The sequence below is a fragment of the Pelophylax lessonae genome, assembly GCF_965119305.1.
Source record: "Pelophylax lessonae genome assembly, chromosome: 1".
In the NCBI taxonomy this organism is placed as follows: domain Eukaryota; kingdom Metazoa; phylum Chordata; class Amphibia; order Anura; family Ranidae; genus Pelophylax; species Pelophylax lessonae.
In genome coordinates, this window is record NC_138768.1 from 820,462,539 (window position 1) to 820,487,896 (window position 25,358).

A 25,358-nucleotide genomic window follows, 5' to 3' on the forward strand; every position below is an offset into this window, starting at 1 on the left:
AGTGTGAAGGCTGGGGGTCCCAGCACCCTATCATATCCAGTAGACAGTTGCATGGGGGTCCCAGCACCCTATACTATCCAGCAGACAGTTGCCTGGGGGGTACCAGCACCCTATACTATCCAGCAGACAGTTGCTTGGGGGTCCCAACACCCTATAATATCCAGCAGACAGTTGCCTGGGGGTCTCAGCACCCTATACTATCCAGCAGACAGTTGCTTGGGGGTCCCAGCACCCTATAATATCCAGCAGACAGTTGCCTGGGGGTCCCAGCACACTATACTATTGAGCAAACAGTTGCCTTGGGGTCTCAGCACCCTATAATATCGAGCAGACAGTTGCTTGCGAGTCCTAACACCCTATAATATCCAGTAGACAGTTGCCTGGGGGGTCTAAGCACCCTTTACTATCCAGCAGACAGTTGCTTGGGGGTCCCAGCACCCTATAATATCCAGCAGACAGTTGCCTGGGGGGTCTAAGCACCCTATACAATCCAGCAGACAGTTGCCTGGGGGTCCCAGCACCCTTTACTATCCAACAGACAGTTGCCTGGGGGTCTAAGCACCCTATAATATCCAGCAGACAGTTGCCTGGGGGTCTAAGCACCCTATACTATCCAGCAGACAGTTGCCTGGGGGTCCCAGCACCCTTTACTATCCAGCAAACAGTTGCCTGTGGGTCCCTGGCTAGCAGCAGCAGTGTGAAGGCTGGGGTCCCAGAACCTTATAATATCCAGCAGACAGTTGTCTGGGGGTCCCAGCACCCTATACTATCCAGCAGACAGTTGCCTGGGGGGTCCCAGCAGCCTATAATATCCAGCAGACAGTTGTCTGGGGGTCCCAGCACCCTATAATATCCAGCAGACAGTTGCCTGGGGGTCCCAGCACCCTATACTATCCAGCAGACAGTTGCCTGGGGGGTCCCAGCACCCTATACTATCCAGCAGACAGTTGCCTGGGGGTCCCAGCACCCTATACTATCCAGCAGACAGTTGCCTGGGGGTCCCAGCACCCTTTACTATCCAGCAGACAGTTGCCTGGGGGTCCCTGGCCAGCAGCAGCAGTGTGAAGGCTGGGGGTCCCAGCACCCTATCATATCCAGCAGACAGTTGCCTGGGGGTCCCAGCACCCTATACTATCCAGCAGATAGTTGCCTGGGGGGTACCAGCACCCTATACTATCTAGCAGACAGTTGCTTGGGGGTCCCAGCACCCTATACTATCCAGCAGACAGTTGCTTGGGGGTCCCAGCACCCTATAATATCCAGCAGACAGTTGCCTGGGGGTCCCAGCACACTATACTATTGAGCAAACAGTTGCCTTGGGGTCTCAGCACCCTATAATATCGAGCAGACAGTTGCTTGTGAGTCCTAACACCCTATAATATCCAGTAGACAGTTGCCTGGGGGGTCTAAGCACCCTTTACTATCCAGCAGACAGTTGCTTGGGGGTCCCAGCACCCTATAATATCCAGCAGACAGTTGCCTGGGGGGTCTAAGCACCCTATACAATCCAGCAAACAGTTGCCTGGGGGTTCCCAGCACCCTTTACTATCCAGCAGACAGTTGCCTGGGGGTCCCCAGCACCCTTTACTATCCAGCAGACAGTTGCCTGGGGGTCTAAGCACCCTATAATATCCAGCAGACAGTTGCCTGGGGGGTCTAAGCACCCTATACTATCCAGCAGACAGTTGCCTGGGGGTCCCTGTCCAGCAGCAGTGTGAAGGCTGGGGGTCCCAGCACCCTATATTATCTAGCAGTTGCCTGGGGATCCCTGTCCAGCAGCAGCAGTGTGAAGGCTGGGGGTCCCAGCACCCTATATTATCTAGCAGTTGCCTGGGGGGGGGCTCTGTTCAGCAGCAGCAGCAGTGTGAAGGCTGGGGGTCCCAGCACCCTATAATATCCAGCAGACAGTTGCCTGGGGGTCCCAGCACCCTATAATATCCAGCAGACAGTTGCCTGGGGGCATAGGTGTGCGCAGCCTATTGCATTAGGGTGTGCACCCCAGAGTTTAAATACACATGCATGTGTTTGCCTACATGTACATGGCCCCGATACATTACTCTCCTTGCTGGCAAAGTGAAATAGAAGTGTGTGGCACTTCTCTTATGGCAGAGCAGGTCTGAGGGAGATCTTTCCCATCTCCTCACTGGCAAACAGAGCGATAATGCTAATGTGCCCTAGGTGATTAGGGTGTGCCCAGGCACACCCGGCACACCCTGTGCGCACGCCTATGCCTGGGGGTCTCAGCACCCTATACTATCCAGCAGACAGTTGCTTGGGGGTCCCAGCACCCTATAATATCCAGCAGACAGTTGCCTGGGGGTCCCAGCACACTATACTATTGAGCAAACAGTTGCCTTGGGGTCTCAGCACCCTATAATATCGAGCAGACAGTTGCTTGCGAGTCCTAACACCCTATAATATCCAGTAGACAGTTGCCTGGGGGGTCTAAGCACCCTTTACTATCCAGCAGACAGTTGCTTGGGGGTCCCAGCACCCTATACTATCCAGCAGACAGTTGCCTGGGGGGTCTAAGCACCCTATACAATCCAGCAGACAGTTGCCTGGGGGTCCCAGCACCCTTTACTATCCAACAGACAGTTGCCTGGGGGTCTAAGCACCCTATAATATCCAGCAGACAGTTGCCTGGGGGTCTAAGCACCCTATACTATCCAGCAGACAGTTGCCTGGAGGTCCCAGCACCCTTTACTATCCAGCAGACAGTTGCCTGTGGGTCCCTGGCTAGCAGCAGCAGTGTGAAGGCTGGGGTCCCAGAACCTTATAATATCCAGCAGACAGTTGTCTGGGGGTCCCAGCACCCTATACTATCCAGCAGACAGTTGCCTGGGGGGTCCCAGCAGCCTATAATATCCAGCAGACAGTTGTCTGGGGGTCCCAGCACCCTATAATATCCAGCAGACAGTTGCCTGGGGGTCCCAGCACCCTATACTATCCAGCAGACAGTTGCCTGGGGGGTCCCAGCACCCTATACTATCCAGCAGACAGTTGCCTGGGGGTCCCAGCACCCTATACTATCCAGCAGACAGTTGCCTGGGGGTCCCAGCACCCTTTACTATCCAGCAGACAGTTGCCTGGGGGTCCCTGGCCAGCAGCAGCAGTGTGAAGGCTGGGGGTCCCAGCACCCTATCATATCCAGCAGACAGTTGCCTGGGGGTCCCAGCACCCTATACTATCCAGCAGATAGTTGCCTGGGGGGTACCAGCACCCTATACTATCTAGCAGACAGTTGCTTGGGGGTCCCAGCACCCTATACTATCCAGCAGACAGTTGCTTGGGGGTCCCAGCACCCTATAATATCCAGCAGACAGTTGCCTGGGGATCCCAGCACACTATACTATTGAGCAAACAGTTGCCTTGGGGTCTCAGCACCCTATAATATCGAGCAGACAGTTGCTTGTGAGTCCTAACACCCTATAATATCCAGTAGACAGTTGCCTGGGGGGTCTAAGCACCCTTTACTATCCAGCAGACAGTTGCTTGGGGGTCCCAGCACCCTATAATATCCAGCAGACAGTTGCCTGGGGGGTCTAAGCACCCTATACAATCCAGCAAACAGTTGCCTGGGGGTTCCCAGCACCCTTTACTATCCAGCAGACAGTTGCCTGGGGGTCCCATCACCCTTTACTATCCAGCAGACAGTCGCCTGGGAGTCTAAGCACCCTATAATATCCAGCAGACAGTTGCCTGGGGGGTCTAAGCACCCTATACTATCCAGCAGACAGTTGCCTGGGGGTCCCTGTCCAGCAGCAGTGTGAAGGCTGGGGGTCCCAGCACCCTATATTATCTAGCAGTTGCCTGGGGATCCCTGTCCAGCAGCAGCAGTGTGAAGGCTGGGGGTCCCAGCACCCTATATTATCTAGCAGTTGCCTGGGGGTCCCAGCACCCTATATTATCTAGCAGTTGCCTGGGGGTCCCTGTCCAGCAGCAGTGTGAAGTCTGGCTGTATTGGGTGAATTGCAGGTTACAGGGATGTGTTAGGAAGCATGCTATAGGAATCAGCCTCCCTCCCCTCTCCTTCACTCCTCCTTCCCTGAATATGATCGCAGGAGAAGCAGGGCAGCTGCTTAGAGATTTGCTTCTCCTTGCCTGGCCCTCTCCCACCCTGTGAAAGCATTTGGTGACAACACTGCCTGGGAAAGACAGAGAGCCTATTCCTGCCCAGTGCCAACAGCTGGATCCTCTGCCCAGTGCCCAGCAGCACAGCACCCAATGGCTCAGATCTCTCTTGCTTCTCCTTGTGACAGATAGAATCCAGTGCAAAGAGCTTATTGTCTGCAGGACACAGCTGACCATCTTCCCCCAACCATGGTGTCATGGATCATATCCCGGCTTGTAGTGTGAGTAACCCTCCTTGTGTGACATGTGTGTGTGACATGTGTGTGTGTCCACCCTGCCTGCAAGGGACACTGTTCTCTGTGTCAGTGCAAGGTGATCTGCCAAAGCTATATATAGCTGTTGTCTTATCCCATGTGCTGCAACTGTTAGAGCAAGAAAATACCTTCCCAGGGGCTCAGTGTTTGTACAGAGATGCATGTTGCTTATTCATTTTAGCTGCAAGATTTTTAATTATTAGGAATAGATAATGATGATTTAAAAACAGCCTTTGTTTGTGCATGGGAATAAAAGGGAGTTGCACGGTGACACCGCTAGGGGGCTCTGCAGTGACTGCTCTGCTCTGTGTATTACCTATTACAGTACTCTATTGGGGATCAGCAGTGCAAAGATGGTGTGCAATAACCCAGAGCAAACAGATCTGAGCTTTTATCAGTCTGGAATAGTAGAAATGGGTTGGTTGCTGAGGGGGACAGCACACTGGCCTTTGTTTTTAGCTCAGTAATGCCCAGCATAATGCAATGCATATTGTGTATACAGAGTCAATTCCACAATCTGCATATTAGAATTGTCAGTAATGGATTCATCTAAGTGACAGTTAGGGGGTCATCAATCTATTATTTATTAAAGGAACGGCTGCTATGCATAGCTTGGGGGCAGAACATGTCCAGACAGAAATTCCTGTATTATTTGCAATGTCATATCTAATAATTATATAGGATTGATGCAGCAGGAATGGGGTTCATGTATAGCAAGGCCCACTGGAAAGACAATCTATGCAGTGTGTTTATTTCTTTATTATTACAGTTTACTTTGTGATGTTTAGAAATACTGCTAAGATTTGTAGAATATAGTGATATTGTAAAAATATTTTGAAATCAAGTAACATTGCAGGGCCAGACTATCTGTTTCCTGCCGGTATCCATTGTATTGTCTTACTTGGCTCTCTGTTTTACAATGGAACACACCGATGGTCATGGAAAATGTCTGTATTGGCCAGTAGTGATGAATGACATCCATACTTGCACTGGAAAGTGACAACTGGGGGATCAAAACTAAAATGGTTTGCTATAGGGCAGCCTTTCTCGACCTTTTTTTCCCCGGAGGAACCCTTAATTTTTTTTTTTCAGGTCTCGGAGGACTACAAACAGATGCTGTTTTTAAGACATTCTATGGTCTGACCAGTTAGTCAGGGGCCCATCCCCATCTGGACTATAAAAATGGATTAGTGGCTATAGCTATTTGGAACAAATCTACTGAATACAACATTCACTGTATTGCATTTGCTCTCCTTGTAATTGCATGATTATAAACTTTTTTTTTTTTTTTTAATTTCTAATTTGGCTTCACTGGTCAACGTTAATGGAACCTGAAACCTATCAGGGTCCCCACGCTAAAAAAAAAAAAAAAAAACTACAGCTACAGTTTGCTGTACCTTAGCGTGACCACTTTGTACAATGTTTTATATAAAAGAATAAAAAATATAGCGTACCTAGCATGTTTGACACTCTGGGCAGACCATATTTTTACACCCTTCTGCTCAGTACAATAATATTTTTAGTAGTAATCTTGAAATTAAATGAATAATAACAGTAAAGAAATTCAGACAGTAAAAATGTTGGTGTTTCCTAGCATTAGTGCTCATTGCAGAAGTACCCCTTTGCATTGTTGGGCAGTGTAGGCGTCAGATCAGCCTTTCCCAACCTTTTCAACACAGAGGAACCCTTGAAATACATTTCTGGTCTCGGGGGAACCCTTGCTAAAAATTAAAAATCTACAACTCATGACACATTAGTGTGACAGTCAGTGGGAAGAATGCTCCTTACTCTTGTCATCATTGGGAAGAATTACCCTTACAGATAGCTAAAAGGAACAATGGTGTCATTGGGAACCTATCTGAGAGGCAGAAATTTCCCATTGCTCAAGGATCCCCTTGCAACCTCAGGAGGAACCCTAGGTGAGAAACCCTGCGTTTGATCAAGTCACCAGTGCTCACTGCTCAAGGAAGCCTTAGGAACCACAGGAAAAACCCTAGGGATCCATGGAACCATGGTTGAGAAAGGCTGCTCTAGGGTAATACAGACATTTCGCCTTTCAGAAACTTTGATAAATAAGACTGCTCTAAGGCAATACAGACAGTTCTCCTTTCCAGCACCTTGATAATCAAGGCCCACCGTTTTTTGATTCTGGAAGAATAGAAAGTGTCTTTGTTTTCCATATCAGCCGAGAAGATTCTATATATCTAATTCTAATTCTAATTCTATGCCTCTAATTCAAGTTAGACAAATAAAAGTTCAAACTTTTACTTGATTGGGTCTTTTTTAATCAGGCTTTTGTACATAGCATATTTTTCTGTGTAGCTTTTGCATGGTACCTTTGTCCATTCCAGCTGCTGGCTCAGCAGGGTGTGGTAGGATGTGTAGTTCCATAGCAGTTGTCTGACTACGTAGTTTAGTCCACTGTATGTGATATTTAACAATACCTTTGTAATAGTCCCCATTCACACTTGAAAGTGAGGGTTTTTAAGGGATTTTGACCATTTGTTCAAATATTTTTTTGGGACTAAAGCCCCGTACACACGTACCGATTGTTGGCCGTAAATATTCGGCCGCCGACCGATCGGCCGATTGTAGGCTTGTTAGTATGATGCTTCCAACAGCCGACAGCGCATTTTCGGCCGAACAGAATCTGTCGTGCAGACTTTAAAATATTTGTTGGCCGTCACCAGAACGGCCGACTGTTCGCCAGTCAGTACAGATTTCGGCCGACAGACAGCAGATTAGCAAGACTGGGCATGCTCAGAAAAGAAAAAACACACGGAAAGTTAACCATCACATGACATCACTTCTGCAGTCGGCTGTTGTTGGCCGACAAAATTCGTGTGCAGTCTTTTGCAGTTTTCAACAGACACGACAGCCCTGGACAAAAGACGGCCGATCGTTCGGCCGACGATCAGTACGTGTGTACGGGGCTTTAGGCTTGACTGAGTCTGTTATAGTTAGTGACAAGTTAATTACTGGAAGGAGAGTAAAATATTTGCATGACAAAATTGTGTGAAAAACACAATTTACGTTTTTTTTCAGTAGTTTTTCAAGTGTTTTTTCAGGCGCTCCTATTAAAGCCCAAAGGGGCCACAAACATACAACTTTGTCCCAAAGAGCCACATGCACTTTTTACAGCTTCAAGCGACATGGTTCAAGGGACATGGCATTCAGGTGTAAACAGACAGCATTGAATATAATGGGATTCCCGATGTTGACTGCTGAAGCACTTTGGGAAACTCACTTCCAATCACTCAGATGTAAGGGGTGTGACACAGATTCCCCTGTGGCCTAAGCCCCCTCCCCGCAGCGCTGCCAGTTTAGACCCCTGATATTTCTCCAAAGCCCCCCAAGGCTCCTTTCACACGGCCGCTCCGTGTGTCCGCAAATCATCCAATCCGTTTGCGGATGATTTGCGGACATAATGTAAGTGAATGGCACTGCGGGTGTCAGCGGAATACCACCCGCTGACACCCGATTTTCCTCCATTCAGTTCTGTTCCGTTTTTACAAACGGAACAGAACCCATTTTTTCTTCCGTGTAAAACACAGAAAGGAAGGAAAATCGGATGTCAGCGGTGTCATCCGCTGACATCCGCAGTGCCATATACTTACATTATGTCCGCATATCATCCGCAAACGGATGGGATGATATGCGGGCACACGGAGCGGATGACAGAAATGTCATCCGCTCCGTGGTAAAAAAAAAAAAAAAGTCCCGCAGCGGACCTTTCACACGGAGCGGCCGTGTGAAAGGAGCCCAACAGGGCTTCTAAAAAATTGTAAAATAAAATAATAAAAAATAATATTGTTAAATAAATAAATAAAATTGTAAAAAAAAATATGAAAACAATATTAATAAAATATTAAAAATAAAAAAACTACTGACACTGTCCACTTATCTACTTACACCATCCCTTGCCCTACTGACACCGTCCACTGCCCTACTGACACGTCCACTGCCCTACTGACACGTTCACTGCCCTACTGACACCGTCCTCTGCCCAACTAACACCGTCCACTGCTCAACTGACATGTCCACTGCCCTACTGACAGATCCACTGCCCTACTGACACGTCCACTGCCCTACTGACACCGTCCACTGCCCTACTGACACCGTCCACTGCTCTACTGACATTATCCACTGCCCTACTGACTTGTCCTCTGCTCTACTGACATTATCCACTGCCCTACTGACACCGTCCACTGCCCTACTGACACATCCTCTGCCCTACTGACACATCCACTGCCCTACTGACACGTCCAATGCCCTACTGACTGACACCATCCACTGTCCTACTGACACCAAACCTCTGCCCTACTGACACTTCCACTGCTCTATTCTGAGTACAGCTGTTTAGAATACGAGGCACAGCCAGCCTTGTTCATCAAACTAAAACTCGTGGCAACCAATAAATTCTGTGAAGATGTGGAAATACAAACGAAGAATCAGACTGGTTTCTATGGCAACAAAGGCAGTTTTTCTATCAGATGTCATAAATTAGGTAATTTGTCTTTGCTGATGGATGAGCTGTAACTTTGGGCCTACATGACAGAAAGTAAAGGATGGATAAATGTATATGTTGCCCCCAGATTTCATGTTCCTTGTCAGGGCGGTCACCAGAAGGTGAAGGCTTGATTCATTTTCACTGGTTGTAATGAAATGCACCTTCACTTTAATGGGGTTGTTTTCAGGAATCAGGCTCAATAATTTTACAAAATGCCTGCCCTTTTACACCAAGACAGCTTCTTTCCCCATACACGAGTGTTACTATGAAGAAATAGGGCATTGCTTAGCAGCCAATGGTCTCAGAGAGCATTAGTCATTATAATTGTTTTGTTATGTATAGGTCATATATACAAAATATATATATAGCTTTGTGACATGGTGCATTATCCTGCTGGAAGGAGCCATCAGAAGATGGGTACACTATAGTCATAAAGGGATGGACATGGTCAGCAACAATACTCATAGGTCGTGGCGTTTAAGCAATGCTCAGTTGGTTCTAAGGGGCCCAAAGTGTGCCAAGAAAATATCCCCCCACACCATTACACCACCACCAGCCTGAACCGTTGATACAAGGCAGGATGCTTCCATGCTTTCATGTTGTTTACACCGAATTTTGACCCTACCAATTGAATGCCGAGACTCATCAGACCATACAACGTTTTTCCAATCTTCTACTGTCCAATTTTGGTGAGCCTGTGCGAATTGTAGTCTCAGTTTCCTGTTCTTAGATGACAGGAGTGGAACCCGGTGTGGTCTTCTGCTGCTGTAGCCCATCTGCTTCAACCTTTGATGTGTTGTGCATTAAGAGATGGTATTCTGCATACCTTGGTTGTAACGAGTGGTTATTTGAGTTACTGTTGCCTTTCTATCATCTGGAACCAGTCTGCCTATTCTCCTCTGACATCAACAAGGCATTTTCCTCCACACAACAGCCGCTCACTGGATATTTTCTCTTTTTTAGACCATTTTCTGTAAACCCTAGATGTGGTTGAACATGAAAGTCCCAGTAAATCAGAAGTTTTTGAAATACTCAGACTACAGCTGCACGATTAATCGTTAAAATATAGCGATCTCGATTCACCCCCCACTTACGATCTTAAAATGTCATGTCCTCAATTCTTACAGAGCTGTTCTCTGCTCACTCACAGCTGTAAAAAAAAAAATGTTTATTAACATTCTTGAGGCTGCTATATAACTATAAACACAATGTTTTACAATGTATCTTTTCGCTCTTTTTGATTAAAGGAATGAACTTCCTTCTGTAAGTGAGGGCAGTTTTTAACCTCTTAAATACTAAACCTTTTTCTGACACTTGTTGCTTACAAGTTAAAATGAGTTTTTTTTGCTATGAAAATTATTTAGAATCCCCAAACTATATATATACAGCTGCAAGAAAAAGTATGTGAACCCTTTGGAATGATATGGATTTCTGCACAAATTGGTCATAAAATGTGATCTGATCATCATCTAAGTCACAACAATAGACAATCACAGTCTGCTTAAACTAATAACACACAAAGAATAAAATGTTGCCATGTTTTTATTGAACACACCATGTAAACATTCACAGTGCAGGTGGAAAAAGTATGTGAACCCCTAGACTAATGACATCTTCAAGAGCTAATTGTAGTGAGATGTCAGCCAACTGGAGTCCAATCAATGAGATGAGATTGGAGGTGTTGGTTACAGCTGCCCTATAAAAAACACACCAGTTCTGGGTTTGCTTTTCACAAGAAGCATTGCCTGATGTGAATGATGCCTGGCACAAAAGAGCTCTCAGAAGACCTACGATTAAGAATTGTTGACTTGCATAAAGCTGGAAAGGGTTATAAAAGTATCTCCAAAAGCCTTGCTGTTCATCAGTCCACGGTAAGACAAATTGTCTATGAATGGAGAAAGTTCAGCACTGCTGCTACTCTCCCTAGGAGTGAGCGTCCTGTAAAGATGACTGCAAGAGCACAGCGCAGACTGCTCATTGAGGTGAAGAAGAATCCTAGAGTGTCAGCTAAAGACTTACAAAAGTCACTGGCAAATGCTAACATCCCTGTTAGCGAATTTACCAGTGGTGGCCTGTGCATAGGGGGCGCCAGAGCGCCGCTCCCCCTAAGAAAAAAGAAAAAAAAAATAGAAAAAAAATGACAAAAAGAGCAAATAAAGTTTTGAAAAAAAAAAAAAATCGTGTTCGCAGGCCTATGCGCTCGGCCTGGTGGCTATAGGGGGGGGGGTTTACGACCCAGAAGAGGCGCTGATTGGCTGCCTTCTGGGGGCGTAACCTGGGTGCAGGAAAAAGCGCTGAGCCACCCCCACCTTCGTGATATCCTGGCTATGATTGGACCAATCATCATCCAGGACATCGCTGACTGGCAATGGGGGCGGTGCTGGTGCGTGCGTCAGTCACGCACCGTCACTGCCCGATCTCCTTCCCGCCGCCCGGACCGGAAGACAGAAGACTGAAGACTGCAGAGGAGGACGTCCACGGCGCTGCTCGTCTCGGTTCCCGGAATCCCGCCGCCGTCAGAAGGTAAGTGATTGAAGCCAACCTGTGCCCTCACCTGTGCCATGCCTGTACCATCACCTATGCATCACCTGTGCCATGCCTATGCCATCACCTGTGCCATGCCTATGCCATCACCTGTGCCATCACCTGTGCCATGCCTATGCCATCACCTGTGCCATGTCTATGCCATCACCTGTGCCATGCCTATGCCATCACCTGTGCCATCACCTGTGCCATGCCTATGCCATCACCTGTGCCATGCCTATGCCATCACCTGTGCCATGCCTATGCCATCACCTGTGCCATCACCTGTGCCATGCCTATGCCATCACATGTGCCATGCCTATACCATCACCTGTGCCATGCCTGTACCATGACCTCACAGTCATGCAATTTTTTTACCGCGTTTTTTGCCGCGAAGCAATACCTATTACATTTTTCTTTTTACATTTTTCTTTTTGCGCCCCCCCAAAAATTTTGAGCACCAGCCGCCACTGGAATTTACAATACGTAAAACACTAAACAAGAATGGATTTAATGGTAGGATACCACAGAGGAAGCCACTGCTGTTCAAACAAAACATTGCTGCACGTTTAGTCCCCGTTCACACTGGGGCGACCTGTGAGGCGACCTGGTCGCCTCACAGGTCGCCGTAGGTCGCCTTCCATAGGGAAGCTGCGGACCCGTTCTAATAGGAGCGACACAAGTCGCTCCGACTTAGAAAAAGGGTCCGGAGCTTCTTTGGGGCGACCTAGAGCGACCGTCATAGACTTCAATGTTATGAAGTCCGTGGCGGCCGCTCCGAGGTTGCGGCGCGCTGCTCGCATTGCGACCTCGGAGGTCGCCCCTGGAAGTCGGATCGCCCCAGTGTGAACGGGATGTTCCACAGCAGTACTGGCAAAATTTTCTGTGGACAGATGAAACCAAAGTTGAGTTGTTTGGAAGAAACACACAACACTATATGTGGCGAAAACGAGGCACAGCATACCAACATCAAAACCTCATCCCAACTGTGAAGTATGGTGGTGGGGGCATCATGGTTTGGGGCTGCTTTGCTGCATCAGGGCCTGGACGGATTGCTATCATCGAAGGAAAAATTAAATCCCAAGTTTATCAAGACATTTTTCAGGAGAACTTAGGGCCATCTGTCTACCAGCTGAAGCTCAACAGAAGATGGATGTTGCAACAGGACAATGACCCAAAGCATAGAAGTAAATCAACAACAGAATGGCTTAAACAGAAGAAAATACGCCTTCTGAAGTGGCCCAGTCAGAGTCCTGACCTCAACCCGATTGAGATGCTGTGGCATGACCTTTAAGAAAGCGATTCACACCAGACATCCCAAGAATATGGCTGAACTGAAACAGTTCTGTAAAGAGGAATGGTCAAGAATTACTCCTGACTGTTGTGCACGTCTGATCTGCAACTACAGGAAACGTTTGGTTGAAGTTATTGCTGCCAAAGAAGGTTCAACCAGTTATTAAATCCAAGGGTTCACATACTTTTTCCACCTGCACTGTGAATGTTTACATGGTGTGTTCAATAAAAACATGGCAACATTTCATTCTTTGTGTGTTATTAGTTTAAGCAGACTGTGATTGTCTATTGTTGTGACTTAGATGATGATCAGATCACATTTTATGACCAATTTGTGCAGAAATCCATATCATTCCAAAGGGTTCACATACTTTTTCTTGCAGTTGTATATAAACAGTGCCTTGCGAAAGTATTCGGCCCCCTTGAACTTTGCGACCTTTTGCCACATTTCAGGCTTCAAACATAAAGATATAAAACTGTAATTTTTTGTGAAGAATCAACAAGTGGGACACAATCATGAAATTTATTGGATATTTCAAACTTTTTTAACAAATAAAAACTGAAAAATTGGGCGTGCAAAATTATTCAGCCCCCTTAAGTTAATACTTTGTAGTGCCACCTTTTGCTGCGATTACAGCTGTAAGTCGCTTGGGGTATGTCTCTATCAGTTTTGCCCGTTCCTCCTTGCAAAACAGCTCGAGCTCCGTGAGGTTGGATGAAGAGCGTTTGTGAACAGCAGTTTTCAGTTCTTTCCACAGATTCTCGATTGGATTCAGGTCTGGACTTTGACTTGGCCATTCTAACACCTGGATATGTTTATTTGTGAACCATTCCATTGTAGATTTTGCTTTATGTTTTGGATCATTGTCTTGTTGGAAGACAAATCTCCGTCACAGTCTCAGGTCTTTTGCAGACTCCATCAGGTTTTCTTCCAGAATGATCCTGTATTTGGCTCCATCCATCTTTCCATCAATTTTAACCATCTTCCCTGTCCCTACTGAAGAAAAGCAGGCCCAAACCATGATGCTGCCACCACCATGTTTGACAGCGGGGATGGTGTGTTCAGGGTGATGAGCTGTGTTGCTTTTACACCAAACATAACGTTTTGCATTGTTGCCAAAAAGTTTGATTTTGGTTTCATCTGACCAGAGCACCTTCTTCCACATGTTTGGTGTGTCTCCCAGGTGGCTTGTGGCAAACTTTAAACTACACTGTTTATGGATATCTTCAAGAAATGTCTTTCTTCTTGTCACTCTTCCATAAATGCCAGATTTGTGCAGTATACGACTGATTGTCTGCCACCTCAGCTGTAGATCTTTGCAGTTCATCCAGAGTGATCATGGGCCTCTTGGCTGCATCTCTGATCAGTCTTCTCCTTGTATGAGCTGAAAGTTTAGTGGGACGGCCAGGTCTTCGTAGATTTGCAGTGGTCTGATACTCCTTCCATTTCAATATTATCGCTTGCACAGTGCTCCTTGGGATGTTTAAAGCTTGGGAAATCTTTTTGTATCTAAATCCGGCTTTAAACTTCTCCACAACAGTATCTCGGACCGGCCTGGTGTGTTCCTTGTTCTTCATGATGCTCTCTGCGCTTTAAACGGACCTCTGAGACTATCACAGTGCAGGTGCATTTATACAGAGACTTGATTACACACAGGTGGATTCTATTTATCATCATTAGTCATTTAGGTCAACATTGGATCATTCAGAGATCCTCACTGAACTTCTGGAGAGAGTTTGCTGCACTAAAAGTAAAGGGGCTGAATAATTTTGCACACCCAATTTTTCAGTTTTTTATTTGTTAACAAAGTTTGAAATATCCAATAAATTTTGTTCCACTTCATGATTGTGTCCCACTTGTTGTTGATTCTTCACAAAAAATTACAGTTTTATATCTTTATGTTTGAAGCCTGAAATGTGGCAAAAGGTCGCAAAGTTCAAGGGGGCCGAATACTTTCGCAAGGCACTGTACATACATTCGTGTTATATATATATATATATATATATATATATATATATATATATATATATATATATGTAAAGTATATATATATATATGTATACATACATACTTTAACTTATTTATAGTTTTTTATTATATTATAATTTATGATTTTGTGTTTCAAACTTTATCATACCCGAGATGTTCTAAAGAAGAACGCACAGAAAAAAAAAATCATATGTAAATAGTTGGTTTGGGCTGCTCATTCTTAAGAATTACATGCAAAATAATGGTACCGCTTTCAGCACCTAAAATCCGAAAGAATCATACCGCCAGGGAGGTTAATGCAATGAAACAACTAAAAAGTCCATTTATGTGCAGATATAAAGTGTTCCAGTGTTGTGCTGAACAGAAATATTCACAAGTGCAGATGTGTCCTCCACCTTATAGATAAAATTTGAACTCACCGGAGCCAAATGCTGTCTAAGTTATAGGACAGCAATAAGATATATATATATATCCATAGGTCTCCTAGTCCTGGAAAGCCTGGAAGTCTGAAGATAACACTAACGGGATTCTCCTCCAACAGGGTAGATTACTCAACATGCCACATGAAGGAATTCAAATAAAAAAGAAAGGCTCATGGTGTAGTATGAAGGTGAATATATTTAATAATAACAACAAAAAAATATATATAAAACACTGACAGGTCAGTACAGTGTAAGTACATAAATTTCAATAGTAAAAAAACGACTCACATCGAAAGCCACCGCTTCAAATATCGGAGTGATGGCTGGACCTTAAGCGTATAATGGTAGCTCCACGGCCGTTTAGCGTCACACGCGTCACCAGAAGGTCCTGATGACGCGTGTGACGCGTATATATACTGTATATATACTGTATATATATATATATATATTTACACAGATCAGTCATAACATTATGATGACCCACCTAATACTGAGTAGGTCCCCCTTTTGCCATCAAAACAGTGCTGACCTTTCATGGCATGGATGTCACTTGACCTCTAAAAGAGTGCTGTGTTATATGGCAGCAAGCCATCAGTAACAGATCCTTTAAGTCCTGTAAGTTGTGAGGTGGGGCCTCCATTGATCCTACAGACTAAGACAGGGATGCCATTAAAGTTCATGTGCATGTATAGGAAGGCATCCCAATACTTTTGACAAAATAGTGTAGGTAAGTATTGCACCTACACTACACTGAGCAGTTTGGATTGAAAATTGGAAGGGGTGTAAAACAGTTTAGCTCTATAACATATTTGTAATTGATTCCACTCTAAAAGCAGAGTTGGAATTCCTTTTCCTACTTTTTAAAAAACCTGTACTGCAGTCAGTCAGTTCAGCCGACGCAAAATCAGCTGTGCTTTACAAGATATCTCCCGCACAATAGCCGCTTAGTGACTATTTGAATAAAAAGGACTACAATTGTAAAAAATACTTAAAAAAATTCTAAAAAAAAAAAAAGATTATATTAACATTTTAGACATGTGTAGGGTTAAGGTCTGGTTCACGTGGGTCATACTAAAGTGTATGCCCGTGGAGGGTCATGTTTACCTGCCCTGGGATGCACAGATGTTTGAGCATCCCTATGTAGGATTGATTGTCCCATTGATGTCAGTTGGGATGCAGCGGCTGCACGGACACAGCCTCTGCTCCCAATTTGACATGCGTGTGATTGCGGGTGTGTGTCCCTGAATGAACACTGTGTGAGTTCATGGTCATGCATCCACACCCACACGGATGTCAAATTGGGAGCAGCAGCAGTGCAGCTGCTGGGTTCCAATTGGCTTGTAATGTTGTACCTTCCTTCCATTGCTTTGCTAGATTTTAGACAGAAAATTGCCTTAGAGGACACTGAAGAGAAAGTGGAGTTTACAGTTTTAGAGTTTGAGTCCCATTGTTGGTGTTAGTGGGAGCAGGGCAGCCATCAGAAATTGTGGGGCCCCTTACACAGCTTTAGGCCTGGGCCCCTCTGGGCCTGACCACCAACATTTTGCGGGGCCTGCCCTCTGGCCGTCCCACCAAATCTGCCCACTGGCCATCCCACTGAGTCCTTCAGTGCACCCACTTATATTTTAACACTCTTACAACTTAATGAATGAAAATGAACCCAATCCATCAAAGAGACATCCCCATATATTCAGCAAATAGACATTCCAATCCAGTAAAGAGACAGCCTCATATATACAGCAAAGAGACATCTTAATCCAACAAAGAGACAGCCTCATATATTCAGCAAAGAGACATTGCAATCCAGTAAAGTGATGGCCTCATATATTCAACAAAGAAACATCCCAATTCAGTAAAGAGACAGCCTCATATATTCAGCAAAGAGATATCCCAATCCAGTAAAGAGACAGCCTCATATATTCAGCAAAGATATATCCCAATCCAGCAAAGAGACAGCCTCACATTTTCAGCAAAGAGGCATCCCTTCAGCTGCATCGGCTTACTCTGCATCCTCCATGCTTTAGCAATTGCTAATTACTACAGCAGCAACAACTCTGTCTTGTTGGTTGGGGCCTGGGTGGCTGGGCCCCTCGGAATGCCTGGGCCCCCTACATGTGTATGGGCTGTCCCCCCCTGATGGCTGCCCTGAGTGGGAGCAATAATTCCACCCAACCAGCATTGGTGTTTAGTGGCAGAGATATTTAACCCTCTCCATTGGTGGTAAGTGGAAGTGAAATTAAAAACCCCTCTGCATTTGTGGTCAATAACAGTAACATTTAACCCTCTGCATCGGTGCTCATCAGTGATATTTAACTCACTCTACGGGTGGTCTGCGGCAGTGAAATATACTCTGCCCCCAGTTTTGGTGGCAAGTGGCAGGAAAATGTACCCCCCCTCCCCCGAATTGGTGGTCAGTGGCAGTGAATTATTCCCCTCCAGCATGGGTGGTATTAGCACACAGGAAAAAGTTTGTATAGCCCCAGGAGCTGAAAATGCAATGCCCCCCCCCCCCTCCTAGTTAGGTGCTAGGCAGAGAGAGTAGTTTTGGTTGGCTCTGTCTGCTTATCAGAAGAGCAGCAGGCAAAACATATGTGCACTCTGCTTATCAGGGAGCAGGATTTGTAGTCAGGTCTCAGGTCTAATCAGTGTGCCCAGTGTGTATTCACTTGGTCTCAGGGAGTGTCCCCAGCTGATCCAATGGGGAGGCATGTTGGATGCTGACGGAAACCTGACCAATGGTACACAGGCTTTTGGTACTGTCCCAGTGGGTTGGCACAGACAGTGGTGCATTATGGGACAGAGTATAAAAAGAGGTAGAGGTCTTTGGGCGGGAAGCCAGGTCCCAGAAGGAGGGTGGCGGCTGCCTCCTCTTCTGCAACAGTTGGTGGTGGCCACAGGCAGTCGGCCTGGTGTACCAGGGACGTGAGACTAAACCCAGAGGTCCAGAGGAAGTTGACTACAGGAGTTGGGGCACAGCAGAACCTGGAAAAACAGTGTCTGAGTACAGAGGAACTTGCCCAGGTGTCTGCCCAGGAATGGGACCACTCCGGAGTGTAGAGTCAGTGGATGGGTGTCAGCTAGCCCAGTGAGAAAGGGGGTACTACCCTGAAGAGAAGTGTAATAGAAACACTTACCTCATCTTCATTCAAGTGGCAGGATGAAGCATCGGCCTTGCCGCATTCTCAAGTCAGAAGTCCCCAGCATTGTGAATAGCTAACAGTTGGAGTATCCCACTCATCCCTTCTCCCATCCCAATTTAAATAAAACCACAAAAACAACAACCCCTAGATTGATCAATGACTGAGCCAAGAACTTAAAGTGATAAGTGTCTGCAACCAGTTGTTACGGGTAACCCAGGGGATTCCTTAAAGTGTGATACTCGGCAGTCCTCTAGGGGGCCGTGCTACATGTCTTTACTTCATCAGATTCACTTTTCTTCAGGACATATGTTGTGTAGCACCCTTCTAGTTGTTAGCGTAGGTAAATTTGATCTGGCTCCTATGTAGGCAGATGAGCATGGGTTATTTTGTTTGTGGGCTTTGCAGTGCTTTCAAGGCTGTGGCTCTGTTACCTCCCCCTGGCTTCTAGAACTCTCTGGATAGCTCTGGAACTTAGAGGGATGAGGATCAGAGGCTGCAGCCTGAATATTTATGGAGTTCCCACCAATCCCTGGGAAGGTGAGGCCCAGAAGGTGGGGGAACAATCCATAATTAGGAGCCTGGCAGTCTGGGAGCAGAGTCCAGGGTCCAGTAATCTGGAGGGACCCCCTGTGCTGTGGGGCTCAGCCCCTGGAACAGAAGGAAGACCAGAAGAGAGAGATAGATGTGGGAAGCCTCATACCAGTCCAGCCTAAACGAGACTTAGCTGTAGACATCCAGGGAACCTGAATCCACATGCACAGCAGTAAGACCAGTGCTAAAGCCTTCTGGATTCAGGGCTGGTTCACACCACAAAAACCCACTCCAGATCTGTTCCGGATGCATTTCTGCATGCGTGTTTTTGAGACATTCCAGTGTGTTTTTGATACGTTTCCAGATGCATTTCAGATGCTTTTTTTCCTGTTTTCTTTTCCACTGTACTGTGGCCCGGTGCGTTTTTGATGAGTTTTTAATTTGTTCCAGTGCATTAGAGCAGTAAGGCCAGTGCAGCAGCCTTCTGGATCCAGGGTTGGTTCACGCCACTAAAACCCATTTCAGATATGTTCAAGGTGCATTTCTGCATGCGTGTTTTTGATGCGTTCTATTGCGTTTTTTTAAATATGTTTCCGAATGCATTCCAGATGCTTTTTTTTTAATTTGTTCCAGTGCATTAGAGCAGTAAGGCCAGTGCAGCAGCCTTCTGGATCCAGGATTGGTTCATGCCACTAAAACCCATTTCAGATCTGTTCCAGGTGCATTTCTGCATGCGTGGTTTTGACGCGTTCCATTGCGTTTTTGATATGTTTCCGGATGCATTCCAGATGCTTTTTTTCCTTCTTTTTGCCTGTTTTTTCTCACTGCCCAGGGGCCCCTGGTACCTGGGGGCCCCATGATGATCTTGCATTACATCAAATTTGCCAACTGTCCCGGATTTGCTGAGACAGTCACTGTCACGCCTTTTACTAAGCTGTCCCAGAATGGCCCTGTCCCGGAACCAGTACTCTGCCCTCCTGTACTGTGCCCTTTCTGCTTCCCCCTGTACTGTCCCCTTTGTGTTGATAAGTCTTTGATTTATGGCATGTTTTCTCATTGTTTAAAATACATTTCATTGAAAGTACTAATCAATATATTTTTAATTCTATCATCTATTTATACTTTCATTCTTGGGAGTAGGTGCGTAAATTGGGGCAGGCTGGTAGGGGCCCCAGTGTATTAATTTGCCCAGGGGCCCATGATGTTATTAAGACGGCCCTGGCCAGAACTATAGTAATACTGTCAGGCGGAGAGCACTCAATGTCATTATCTCAGTGCTGATTGCTGCAACACACAGCACCTGGCACCCTTCTGCCAATCTGCAAAGCCCAACTGTCCTGGGCTCTGTTGGACAGTCCATTGGACATATATACTGCTGGATGAAATCCCGGGATTGTCCCGCAGAATCTGTGACATTTGGCAATCAGGCTGAACCAATGGCAAACTCTGCTCCTCCCACCGAGTAACGGGGTTGCCAAGAGAACAATAGGAAGCTTAGGAAATTCTAATGAATAGGAAGCGAAGTGCACAGGACCAGTGCTGGGCGTGTTTCGGCACGAAAAAGGCCTGCATGTCAAATTAATAAAGGGTTTCATGTGCAGATACTATCATTGCTTGTATTAGCCACATAGACGCAGCAGAATACATCATATTTCTAAACAGTGGTAGCATCAGCTAGGTGCATAAACCATACCTGTAAATGTTGGCGGCTCTGTTTTCTATTTTAGAAGTATTTTCGAAAGATCTAATCGTTTTTACATAAGATGTTGTCATGCTGTAGATCCTACAGGGTTAAGTGTTTCAGGCTGTCTGTTAGGAAAGGGATTGGGGCATTGTTGTTCTCCTGCCAATGGATTTTAGGCCAAAATTTTCTTGTGCTACATCCCTGGAAACTGCTGATCTAGTGCATGTGATACATTGGACGTGAAATCTCCGTGGAGGGCCATTCTCTTCTGGGCTAATCACAGTAATCACAAGTACCTCTTTTTAAAGGGAATATAGTATTTTTAAAATACATATGTTATGTGGTCAGGATAACATTTTTTTTAACCACTTCCAGACCACCTTATAGCAAATTTATAGGGTGGCCGTTCTGGGCAGGACCTACCCTGAAAATAGGACCTATCCTAAAAATAAGACCCACCCTGGAAATAAGACCTATCCTGAAAATAAGGCCTACCCTGAAAATAAGACCTACTGTGATTTTTGGGGAGGGCTTCAATATAAGCCCTACCCCAAAAATAAGCCCTAGTTTAAAGTGTTAGTAAAACCCTAGAATCCACTCTATTACTGTTTTATATAATGTCCAATGTGTGTGTTTCTGTATTATAATTGTGTCAAATACCTTCGGTATAGCGCCGCTTGGTGCTCAGCTGACCTCCCGCTGCTCTCCTCCTCTTCTCCCAGCTGTCAGCGGGGGATCTCAGCCCCTCCCCTCTGCAGTGCTCAGAGTGCTCTGGCGGGTCACAGAAGGGCTTAGCGGTGCTGTAATGAAGGTATTTGGCACAATTATAATACAGGAACACACACATTGGACATGATATAATACTAATAATAGAGTGGATTCTAGGGTTTTACAAACACAGGAGATTCCTGACAGGCAGGGAGGGAGAGGGGAGAGAAGAAAGCATATTACATGTTAGGACCTACCCTGAAAGTAAGCCCTACTGTGTCTTTTGGTGCCAAAATTAATATAAGACACGGCCCTATTTTCGGGGAAACACGGTATATATTTGGGATTTTGCACTTGATGTAGAGAGCATTGCTAACAGGATGACATTAGCATCATTCTATGTGTCAATACATTGTGAGTACAGCGCCTTAGTGGGCAGGTCCTAGATGTCTGTCCTTCACAATATGTGACATTGGAATCATTCAACCTGGAAGACTGAGTGCCGGTTCACACTAATACGACTTGTCAGGCGACTTGGTCAGCCTGGCAAGTCATGCACGGTCGCGGTCATTGAGTAGTACAGGACCGGTTCTAATAGGAGCGACACAAGTCGCTCCGACTTAGAAAAAGGGTCCTGTACTACTTCGGGGTGACCTGGAGGCGACTTGCATTGACTTTCATTATGTGAAGTCCATGCAAGTGGCGCCGAAGTCGCGCTGCACGCAACTTCACAGGTCGCCCCCTAAGTCGGAGCGACCTAATGTGAACGGAGGCTTAGGATATCTTGTGGCATAAAAAAAAAAAGTACTGTGGTGGGAGATCATAACAGAAGGTGGGCATTGCAACCTGAGCTACCTTTAATTTTTTTACTAATGAATGTGGGAATTTTTAAAAAGAAAAAAAGGTAGCCCAGAGTTAGGCTTTAAACAGGCCTTTAGGTGTGTTGAAAAGACACCATATCTTGTATCTTTTCCCACGCAGGAACGGAGAGTGTTTCTTTTCAAGAACAAAGGGATTTTTTTTCCTTTAAATGCCTTTCTTTTCAGAATAATGTACAGCCATATCATTTACAGAAGTACAGGTATGTACAGTATGTATGTTTATAGAAGATTCTGGGCAGGAGATTGTTCTTCATTGCTCCTAATCTCTGGAACTCATTACCTCCTGCTAAACTTGGCTCAGTACTTATCCTGCACACCAACCTGTTTACAGGAATGCTTGCCCCATCTACAACCATTAGAACAGACAAAGCAAAGACAACTAATTGTGATTGGCCCATTAAAAAAATTAGAATATCCAATTTTAAATAATTATACATCAGTGGTGTCCAACCCACGGCCCCAGAGAGTTTAGCGTGCGGCCAGGGCCCTTCTGGAGGGATGCTGTGCAAGCACAGCAACCATGGCAGCCAACATAGACAAGCTCCGCCCATGCACATCTGTAGGAATACCGTGCAAACATAGCAGCCACGGCAGCCTACATTGATAAGCCAGGCAAATGGACGCCTGGAAGGATGCCTGGGCTGCCACGTTTGCAATAGCACTGGCAGCAAGGAATGCAGGGGTGCCAGGTAAGTAAATTCTGCATGGTGGGATTTAAGGGGATACTGGAGTGGGTTGCACCTCCCAGATTTAATTTGCGCCCCCCACCCACAACCCACCCCACCTTTTCACACAGGACATACACTATATTACCAAAAGTATTGGGACGCCTGCCTTTACACGCACATGAACTTTAATGGCATCCCCGTCTTAGTCTGTAGGGTTCAATATTAAGTTGGCCCACCCTTTGCAGCTATAACAGCTTTCTATGAATGGCAGTGGTACTGAGCAAGCAAAACTCTGTGGTCAGTGTGTAGTGTGGCATCCACTCGCATAGAACCTGACTATCACTGTAGTAAGTACTAAAGTGGTTTCCAGCTTCCTCAGCGGTCTATCAGGTATGAGTAACTCATACTTGCACTGCCCAAAGCTGGTCAAATATACATATCAATGTGGGTATTTCTTAGGCTCCATGTACACGGGACGTTGTTAAAAGTCCCTTTGAATGCTGGAATTTTTAGGACGTTTGAAACGTCCGTTCGGTCGCGTTTGTACCCGCGTTTAGCGGCGTTTGGGGGCGTTTGCGTTTAGAAGCGTTCCTAGAGGTCAAAAAAATTATTCCCCTTTAAAATGGAAAAACGCGAACGCTAAACGCGGGTCATCGCGTTTAGACGCGTTCAGACGCGTTTGTGCGTTTGAAACGCCGGGAAACACACGTTCGAACGCAAATAATTGCGTTCTAAAAAAAGTCCCTGAACGCAACTGCCTGCAAATGACTGTAAACGACCTGGTGTACATGGACAGATAAGATAAAATGTAGATGGGTTCAGGGGCTTCTGAAAAAAACGCCCAACTGCTCCTAAACGACCATTTCCAGCGTCCCGTGTACATGGACCCTTAGAGTTCAGTCCCAATCAGGACTTTTTTCTTTAGCAAAAATGTGGGGAAATGCAGTTTCGGCACCTCTAGCACTGAATGTATCTGATGGCAAGGGGTGCAGGGGTGCACTGGAGGGTCTATTGATGCTGGCTGCTGGAGGATCTATTGTTGCTTGGGGGATGTATTGTTGAGGGAGGGTATATTGTTGCTGGCTGCTGGTGGGTCAACTAATTCTGTCTGTTATGAGAGCTAATATTAATGGTGGGAGTCTATTGTTCCTGGGGTGGATCTGTTGTTATTAGGGGTATTTTGTTGTGGGGGTCTATTGTTGCTGGGGGATCTGTTGTTGCTAGGGGTCTAATGTTGCTGAAGGGATTTTTTGTTGCTTGGAGGTCCTATTGTTGCTGGTTGCAAGGGATCTATTTTTCTACTTTTTATATTATCTTTAACAACATCCATAAAAATTACTTAGCACCACAAAATTATATTTGGTTCTGTTTTTTCCAAAAACAGTTGTACTGGGAGGTGGGTAGGGGGTGGAACCAAGGGATGGTGCTTAAAGGTGGGTAGAGGGAGGAGACAAGGGGTGACTTGGAAGAGGGGAGTCCCTGCGCCTATTGTCTAAGAAAAAAAGCCCTGGTCCTAATGATGATAACCAACTCTCTCTCAGCTCCAGAGTGCGCATAAGGCCCTTACACTTGTGCGACTTTGCAAGTCGTACCCCATGATTTCCAATGAGTGCCATTCATATCTGTGCGACTTCAAAGTAGTCCAAAACACGTGCAAAGTGAGCGCTATGGCTCTGTAACAAGAGCCGCTAGCACAAAAAAAGATGAATATATAATCCTCCTCATAAATGTATACAAGAATACGTGCAGCGCTAATACTATTATTATATATACAATACTGAAGTGATAAACATGATGTGCTATAACCGTGATCCAAATCAATAGTCCAAATATAAATAATAGTCCATAATCCTTAAAAGCAGTGTAAGACTTCTTTGATATGTGGAGAGTGTCTGAACACTCACCAGATATATGCAAAAAAATTGCAGTAAACAATGGTACACCACGAGTTAATAAAGCAGTTGCTTGCGGTGTGCTCTCCCTCCACCATTCAGATGTACTTACCAGAAGCCATATAGTAATGTGCCTTTTATCCAATCGAGAGCTGGAAACCTGGCCTGGCCTGTAGAACCAATCCCTCAGTCACCATACGCTGGATACACTGCATAAAACGCTCACCAAACAGGGCCAAGAGTACTTATTGTAAGGGAACCACGACCCACACTGTGTTTGCGGGCTTCCCTCAGTATACGGCTTCCTCCACTCTTGAACATAGATATCAGATATTCTAGCCGCCCCCCCCATACAAAACTAGGCGGATTTTAGCTTGTAGAGAACTAGAACCTTTATTTGAACAAACTCACACCAAATATATACAGGATGGCCATCCCCCTCCTGATCAGATTACCCCACAAGGTCAGGTGCCTGATTATATTATCATATGCAGATGAAATTGATTACAGACCTATAATTAACCTGAACTAATTATCTAAAGAACAACCAACACAAACAGTATTCTACTTTTCTACCAGTAACTAATGGGTGACAATCATTCAATCAACCTGAGCCAATTAACTAGCAGACTGCTGTCCTCAAGCTCATGAAGTACAATAGACAGTATCATAAGTGTAAACACAGAACCCACAGTATATAACAAATGAGTAAATCAGCATGTTCAACT

The 25,358-nt window shown here is 45.6% G+C and overlaps 1 protein-coding gene across 8 annotated transcripts in view; it reads left to right on the forward strand.

Moving 5' to 3' along the window:
• Nucleotides 1-4,035: 4,035 nt before the first annotated feature.
• REEP1 (receptor accessory protein 1) overlaps nucleotides 4,036-25,358 on the forward strand; it is a 189,918-nt gene continuing 168,595 nt past the window's right edge. For all 8 annotated transcript variants that reach the window (XM_082258547.1, XM_082258541.1, XM_082258544.1 and 5 more), the window contains exon 1: nucleotides 4,036-4,355. In XM_082258547.1, coding sequence (XP_082114673.1) covers nucleotides 4,324-4,355 — 32 coding nt within the window. In that variant the 5' untranslated portion in view covers nucleotides 4,036-4,323. The remainder of the gene's footprint in view (nucleotides 4,356-25,358) is intronic.